The following is an 8,861-nucleotide window of genomic DNA, read 5'->3' on the forward strand; positions in this document are numbered from 1 at the left end:
CTCTAACACCTCACTTGATTCAATCTTTTCAATGTTTCCAATGCTAAATACATGTAAACTGCTTTTAAAATATTAGAACTGAAAATACTATTGATAGGGAAAACAAAATGTTCATTCAAATATGCCTGTTCTTAGTATTTTCTAATAGATCACTCTTATGAATTCTACCTAACATTTTTATAATGTTAATGACTTCTATGCACTATGCTAAAACTTTGATTTTCTTCTACAAAATAAATTCACACACACACACACACACACACACACACTAGTGTAGGACAATGGTTTTCAACCTTCCTAATACTGTGACCCTTCAATATAGCTTCTCATGTTGTGTTGACCCCAAACATAAAATGACTTTCATTGCTACTTCATGACTGTCATTTTGCTACTGTTTTGAGTTATAATGTAGATACCTGTGTTTTTCAATGGCTTTAGGCAATCCTTATGAAAAAATCATTTTCTTCACAAACACTTTATGATCCACAGGTTGAAAACCACTGGTATAGGATACGAAAATCAATATAACATTCACACAAAGTTCTGTACACCAGTAATAATATGTACTAGTGGTGTATAGATAATACAAAGTCAGTATAATGTCCTAACAAATATTATGAAATATAAAAATACTTACGCATTGTCCAGAAAATGACCACCTTTCTGATTCCTATAATTCTACCTGGTCATGTATGCAAATGATGTTTGGTTCACTGTCACCTAACTTGAGTTCCAGTGGTGATGGAACTAAGTCCTTCTTACCACAGTCTCAGACCCCATGGTTAACTCCATAGGACCATGAGCTGCCCCAGGGTCAACACCCTAGGTTCACACCAAAGCTGGTACTTGTGTGCTTGGAACTCAGGAGGACAGCACGGAAGAGTACTGATTACATTATGCTCTGGGTGATCACTTTTAGACCAGCAGTCTCTTGAACTGTCCACTGCCAGTGCCTGTCAACTGTCACTTTGGGGACACTGCTGTGACATTGAGCATCATTGTCTGAAGGACTTCTTTTTTCACCCTGCTCTACTGGTTTTGAGTAAACTACTGCACCTCACTGAGATTTAGTGTACATAGGGCATAGCTCTCTACACAGTGTAATATAAGCTATGTAAGGGCACATTGCACAGAGGTACCCCATAGAAAGAGGTACCTCTTTCTATGTAAATGATGTGCCTGTTTACATATCTAGAAGCTTCATGTTACATTATTCTGGCCTGAGCACATGCACTTTGGACCCTGCTTATGAGTGTGACAGTCANCTGCACAGAACAAGGCACAGAAGAGACCCCAGTCCTGCAGTATCTGTTAAGTCCAGCCTCTTCTCTTCCAACCATACAACATGGAAAGTTCTGGAACACTGGACATTGTTGTTCTGAAGTATTTCTAACAAGGATATAACAAGGGCAGCAGCTCAGACTGCAGACAGACAGAAATGATGTCAGAGAAGAGGCTGTGTGCCACATCACTGGAATCATCCACTCTCCTAACTTCCAAGAGTTCTGTAAAGGACCTCCAGGACAGAGGTGCCCAGGGACATGGTCTGTGCTGTCCTTGTATGGGCTACCATCATTCCTCTAGGAAATACCACCAAAGCCTCCAGTAACATGCTTTCAGTAAATATCTTAAGACGTAAATAACTGGGAAAGAATCAGATACTGGTCACAGGACACATAAGCTTTTTAAAATCTACATGTAAGAAGACAGACTCTTACCGAGGAAGCTGCGAATGCTCTAAAGCTGACAGCCAGGANCCCATCAGACCACTCGTGGGAAACCAAGTCAAACTGCCCATAAAGCTGGCCCATGGTGACAGACTTGGGATTTAAAACAGTTATTTGAACCTTGTTTTCTTCCATCAGTCCCTTAATGAAAAAGAAAAAAAACCACAGCATTATTTATTTCAAAGGATACTATCTTTCCTCAGTGAAAACATGATTGTGTGTATAAAAATATCTTAAGAAGCCTACAAAGAAGCTGCCAGCAGTAAGGAATGAGTTTAACAAGGGTCCAAAGCACAGGGTTTGGAAAGAAGTCCTTTCTATGCTCTCTGTAATGCCAATGAACAACTGAAGAGTCAAGCTTTGACATGTTGTTTATAACAGTATTTTAAAGTAATTAAATACATAGGGAAAAATTAGTAAATTGTATTTGGTCTCATAATCTGAGATCAGAGAAAGAATTGACAACTGCTTTTGGTGAAGTCCCATGTAACAAGAGATGTAGGTGTCTGGTGTTCTTGTTCTCTTTCTGATAAAGAAAAAAAATATTGTAAAAAATGTTGACACCATTCTGGGTTCATTGGCACTACAAAAGTAAGCTTTGACTAGATTTGGCCTGTGGGCTGTACATTGCTGTCCCTTCCTACAAAATGTTCTCTGAGAGAAAATAAAGAGATGTAATGATAGAGACTCCCCACGGAGTCATAAATTTAATACTAGTAAATTGCCCATTTTGGCCAGAACCCTGGTTCTATGGCATTATTATGAGACATGTTGGCACCCCTGGGGCACATAAGTCTTACTTTTAAATCAACAGAATTAACTTTTAGAGCAGACTCAAATTTATGGAAAGTTGAATAGAAAGTGCAAAGCCTCTGGAACCCTCCCCTGCCTCCCTGACAATGCCCCTCTCCCACAGCAGCACTGTCACACATTGGGAGGCACAGGGCATTACTGATGACTGTGTGGNGATGCACTATGGTTGAGCAAAGTGCATAACTTATATTAGTGTTGACTCGGTGTTTCACTTTGTGGGGTTTGCTAAATACACCATGATATGTGGCAGTCATTATAGCAGTGTGCAGAATAATATAAGTTCCTTAAAAATCCCTTGTGATCAAACTTTCCTTAGTCATTTATTTTATATGCAACAGCATAGCAAGTCCAGTTCTTACCAGTTCTGCCCAAGCTTTGAAGCAGCACAAACCAGCAAATCAGAGGGCAGATGTGTAAATAATTTTCTGAAGTTACAAGACAAAGCTCAAAGTCTTTGCTCTCTTTCCTGTGTCTGGAAGAGCTTTACCTGGAAACTTCCTCAGTGTAGAAGAATAGGGAAACTGTACCCATTTTTAATCAGGATGAAGTTGCTGCATTTAAAAACAGGTTTTATTCCAAAGGCCAGCAAGAAGCTGTAGGCAGAGTATGATAGCAAAGGGAATAGCAATGTTATTCTTAAAATTTCCAGAGAGTGAACAATCATTTGGACTTCACGGGACACCAGAAAACATGCATTTAACTTCTTGACTCCTGTCCCTCTCTCAGCAGTGTGGTGCCTTCTCCTTTCAGAGACTTTATTTTTGTGTGTGGCATAATCAATTATGTCATAACGGTGATACAGTAGCACTGTCAAGGATACAGACAAGTTAAACACAGGAAAGGGAAGATAAGAAGGCAAGCTGAGGGTTAAGAAAAGAACAAGAGGGAAAGGAAAAAGAAGGAAGAGAGGAAATGGCATGAAAAAAGGTGGAAAAAGTAGTGTGTCAGTTTATGACAGTAGACATAAATCTCCTGAAATTTCCCTATAAAATAGAAAGACCACATGTGGACATGGGTGAATAGCAGCTCCCACCCCTGACTACACAGCTATTTGTAACTGGTATCCAGGAGCAAAGGGAAAATTGGTTCCTAACAATGGCATGTCAGTGGGCATATAAACTACTCTAGAGCCAGCTCCATGCCCAGGAGTAGTGGGCCAACACAAAATGAACTCTATGCTGTTTTTTCATTTCGTCGTTGTTCTTTTGTGGGCTTTTTGTTTTGTTTTATTTTGTTTTGTTTTGTTTGGGCCTTTCTTTCTTTCTTTCTTTCTTTCTTTCTTTCTTTCTTTCTTTCTTTCTTTCTTTCGTCTTACTTCGTTCTTGTTTGTTTTGATTTTCTTTTCTTTCTCTTTCTTTTGAGAGATAAAAAACATGAAGTTGGATGGATAGGAAAATGGAAAGGATTGATTGAAGGAGGGAAAACATGACCAAAATGTATTATATAAAATGTAAAAATAAAAATGAATTTAAAGACCATCGACCTGAAGAAATGAAAATTCAAATTGCTTATTATTTTAAAAAAGTAAGTCACAATGATAATAAGAATAGATTTGAAGCCATACCTAAAGGTAAACAGATACACAGGGAAACACAGAAATAGTATTAGTGAAACAAAATATAGCAGACTCAAGGTAAACAAGACAGGTGAGTATATTTGTATTCATTGAAAGAGAAACTTCACAATGAAGATATAATGATCAGAGACCCTATTACAGGCCCCAGACACTGAAATAGGAGGGAAAAGCTATCCAAGGCACAAGAGATGTGAGCAGAAGAACAGTATCAGCTGCAGAAGTTCATCGGTTTGAACATCAAAGTAGGTCTCAGTGTGTCTGGCCTAGGAACTTTAAGTAGCTGGGAGCTCTAGACATGGGCGAGAAGTTAGGAGCACTTGCTATTCTCACTGGGGTCAGTTCCTATGTCTAGTAGCTCACATCTACCTTTAAATCCAGCTCCAGGGAATCAGCCACTCTCTTTTTACCTCTAAGGCACTCACACACATGCACACACACACACACACACACACACACACTCACAAAAGCACATGCAAACACATACATGCACACATATATACACACAAACACATTCATGCACACATGCCCATAAAAAAATAATACAACTTGTAGAAATTTGAATAGTAGTCATGTCATATATCCACATATGTATAGTACATATACATACCTATGCACACACAGGTCTTAAAACTAAATTCACTGGCATCTTTTAACAGAAACTTACATTACAACTTCTCAGGAAAAAACATACTTTCCTAAAAGTATTAAAACCTCCAAACGCAAACACCATTGCATACACCAGCAAGATATTGCTGAAATGACCCTGATATAGCTGTCTCTTGTGAGGCTATGCTGGGGCCTAGCAAACACAGAAGTGGATGCTCACAGTCAGCTATTGGATGGAACACAGGGCCCCCAATGGAGGAGCTAGAGAAAGTACCCAAGGAGCTAAAGGGGTCTGCAACCCTATAGGTGGAACAACAATATGAACTAACCCGTACCCCCAGAGCTTGTGTTCTAGCTGCATATGTATCAAAAGATGGTCTAGTCAGCCATCATTGGGAAGAGAGGTCCCTTGTTCTTGCAAACTATATGCCCCAGTACAGGGGAAAACCAGGGCCAAGAAGTAGGAGTAGGTGTGTAGGAGAGCGAGGGGTGTGGGGTTAATGGGGGACTTTTGGGATCGCATTTGAAATGTAAATGAAGAAATTACCTAATTAAAAAATGGGAAAAAAGAAACCTTCAATTTCTTCTGTATATTCATTTCTTTTTAAAAGCAAACAAACTAAAAACCCATGTATTACCTTTAACTAAAAGAGAAGAAATTAAAGACTAAAAGGCAAATTTGTAGGATATTCATCTGTGTTGGACTCATTGCTTGTTTCATTTGGCCCTTCTAATTTTATCATATATAACTCATTTTCTGTTTTTAATGATTTTACACTCTGCCATGGAAAGAATATTTCAAAACCACCCTGTATCCTTTCTGACACAAAGCTAATTATCAACAAGCTAATGTATTAATAGCACACAGACCTTTTCACAAATGTCATTTAATGCTCCAGCTAGAACACGATATGCACTGGTCTTCCCTCCAAAAGGCTCTCCAACAATCATGAAACCATGGCGTACAATCATCATCTCATAGATCTGAAGGATCTTCTCAGAGAAGAAGTCGGTCATTTGCAAATTCATGGCTTGGCAGTTGTCTCTGATGGCAGCCAGCATATCATTATAATCTGGCTTTGGTAATTTCACCCCAGGAAACAAATCGGAGGTAATTCCCTGATAAAAGGTGTGAATTTTATATTGAATATATTTATAACCAAAAGACATGAGCAAATGATTTTCTATTAGCCAATGTATCAAATAAAATTGCATTTCATATAAATGGGAATAGTGCTATTCTACCAGTTTGAGTCTTTGTCTTCTGGTAGAAAAACTTATACCCTGAAGTCTGGCAAACTAATTTAAAAATTGGAAGTTGAATATGACGTGGTTGATAAACTATTATGACCTGCTGCATTGGTGTGAGGTAACACATACATCACAAGAAGGGAGCTGGGAATTTACCGACTCACATGCTGGAGCAGGTATGGCCTTGTTGAAAGAACTGTGCCATTACAGGTGGGTTTTGAGGTTTCAAATGTTCAAGCCAGGCCCAGAAATAGATACTCAAAGATACAAACTAAAGACAAGTTAGTGAAGAAAAGTGACTTACACAGAACTGGTTCTAGAATAACTAGCTATGCCTAATGGTTGACTTTGATTATGGCCATTTACATAGACAGGAACAAGTTCAGAAGTAATTTCAGTATGAGCATGTATTATGTAGGTTATGTTTTGGGTTAACCCAGAACATCAGAACAAGACTTTTATGAAAACTTTGGTTTCCCTATGGAGAAGTTTAGGTTGTCACACTAGAGAAGGATGATGCTATTTGTCTAAGAGAGAGAGGAGAGGGTGGGTAGATACGTTGATACAGGGAAGAAGGTCATGTGGTGATAGAGATTAATATGTTCATATGAGATTAGTATAAAACAACCACAGGATAGAAAACATCTAGGATTGCAGGGAGCTACCAGGAGCTTGAAAGAAACTGAGAAAAATTTCCCTAAAAATGCCTGTGGTGATTTGAAAGAAAATGTTCCCCACAGGCTACTAGGGCACAGTTAGGGGAAATGGCCTTGTCGGAGGAAGTGTGCCATTGAGGGTGTACTTTGAGGACTCAGATATGCTCAAGCCAGGTCCAGTGTCACTCTCTCTTCATGCTTCCTGAAGATCCAGGTGTAGAGCTCTCAGCTCCTTCTCCAGAACTAAGTCTACCCGAATGCCACCATGCTTCCTGCCATGATGATAATGGACTAAACCAGCTCCAATTAAATGTTTTCCTTTAGAAGAGTTGCCTCGGTCTGTCATGGTGTCTCTTCACAGCAGTACAACCCTAACTGACAACCTATGTTTTGGTCTCTGGCACTATCACGTAATACTTCTTGACTCAGAACAAGAAGAGAGTAAATGTTTATGTTGTACTGCAAATTTGCAGGACATAATCATGGCAATCTTAAGGATGCTAACACAATCATATAATGTATATTTGTAAGAACTGAGGCTCTACGTGTAATGCTTATGAACATAAAGTTAATTGCAAGATCTAAGGAACAACCTTTATAAATTTTAAAGCCTATTTTATAAATTTCATTACAACTTATATGAGAGTTTACTATTTTTTTCACTCTGAAGATAAAAGTGAAATTTCAGAGGTAGTTAATGTGAAAGCATATGCCTGAGTTGTATTTTAAAAATTTGAGCTACCAATTTAATCACTCCCTCAACTAAATCAGTAAGCTCCCTTGGGGCACTGTAGCCTGGCTGCCCAGGATCCCTGCCCTCATGCACATGCCACAGATACAAGCTCTGTGTATTCTTTCTGTTGCACTTGCACTGACATAAAATGGAGATGATGATGCGGTTTGCTCCCCTTTGCTATTGGGGACATGAAATGTAGGTAGGCAAGGTTTTGCGCATGTATCAGGCTGGTCTGTAGTTTGCCATGTGGCACAGGCTGGCATCACAGACATGATATTCCTGCAACATTATTTGATCCAGGCTGGGGACTTATTAGGTATGTGTAGGTATATGTTCAACATAAGGAAGGCCCTTACTTGATCACTTGATCTCCAATGTACACACACAGACATACACACTTATACACACACCCACAGTATGCCATCCATAGTGAAATGTAATGATTTCTAAATAAAAGTACCTTTCACACCATAGCATTCAAGTACTTTGAGGATAGCCCTGAAAGAAGAAGACAATGTGGAAATTTGTCATCCAGTGCTTCTCAATCAAGACCAATGAATATTCCTTGACTCTCCAGTCTCGTAAAGACTAGACGTACTCATCTTTCTACTTGCTGCTGTTAGAGCTGTGTGTAGACCTCTCACTGGGGTTGGAGGTGACCTGCAGTATATAACATTGACTTACACAGGAAATTTTCCTGACTGGAAATGTAAAGCACACTCCACTTGAGAGAGACATCACTAAACACAAGCACTACTACACATGAGCATGCCCACTGACACACACTCCCACCCTCTGGAAGGAAATGCAGCTTTTGTTTCTGCAAAATTTGTTCTGTGTTTCAGCACCAAGGATATGGAAGGAAAACTTTTGGCAGAACACTTGAAATCTTTCCCTGTTGATTTGTTCCATGAAGATATGTGCCCTGCCAAGTCTAGACCCAGGGAGAATTCCTTTCAAAATGATGAAAGACGGTTGCTACAGGAGGACACTTGTGGAAGCATTTCTTACCTTCCTCCCAGGGCAGCTATGATTCAAAACCACACCACTACCATTTAGTAAGAGTCAATGACCTATGACTTTTTATGGTATACAAAGAGAAAAAATGAGAGATTTATTATAGAAACTATTATCCTAATCCTTCTTCCCCCAGCTATTCATAATCTAATCTTAAAATTTAACAAGATTTTCAAATTTGGTTCTTATATAAAATTATCCTGAATAAACAATTTCATGAAAGTCACTGCATTCTTTTAAAGAACTATAATTCTTATTTTATCAAATGCTAAAGATTAAATGGTGTGCTAACAATCCCACTAAAATCAGGGACTAGACAAGGCTGTCCACTCTCCCCATACCTATTCAACATTGTACTTGAAGTCCTAGCCAGAGCAATTTGACAACAAAAGGAGATCAAGGGGATACAAATTGGAAAAGATGAAGTCAAAATATCACTTTTTTGCAGATGATATGATAGTATATATAAGTGACCCTAA

General features: G+C 38.9%; 1 protein-coding gene across 1 annotated transcript in view; it reads right to left on the reverse strand.

Moving 5' to 3' along the window:
• Window positions 1-1,718: 1,718 nt before the first annotated feature.
• The window catches only part of LOC110289179 (dynein heavy chain 7, axonemal-like), a gene marked incomplete at both ends in the record, with an annotated part of 26,384 nt that continues 19,241 nt past the window's right edge, over window positions 1,719-8,861 (reverse strand). Inside the window, 2 exons of the mRNA XM_021155343.1 lie at window positions 1,719-1,868; window positions 5,593-5,841. Of these exons, the coding sequence (XP_021011002.1) occupies window positions 1,719-1,868; window positions 5,593-5,841 (399 nt within the window). The remainder of the gene's footprint in view (window positions 1,869-5,592; window positions 5,842-8,861) is intronic.

Source organism: Mus caroli, unplaced genomic scaffold (assembly GCF_900094665.2).
Source record: "Mus caroli unplaced genomic scaffold, CAROLI_EIJ_v1.1 scaffold_16071_1, whole genome shotgun sequence".
NCBI lineage: Eukaryota > Metazoa > Chordata > Mammalia > Rodentia > Muridae > Mus > Mus caroli.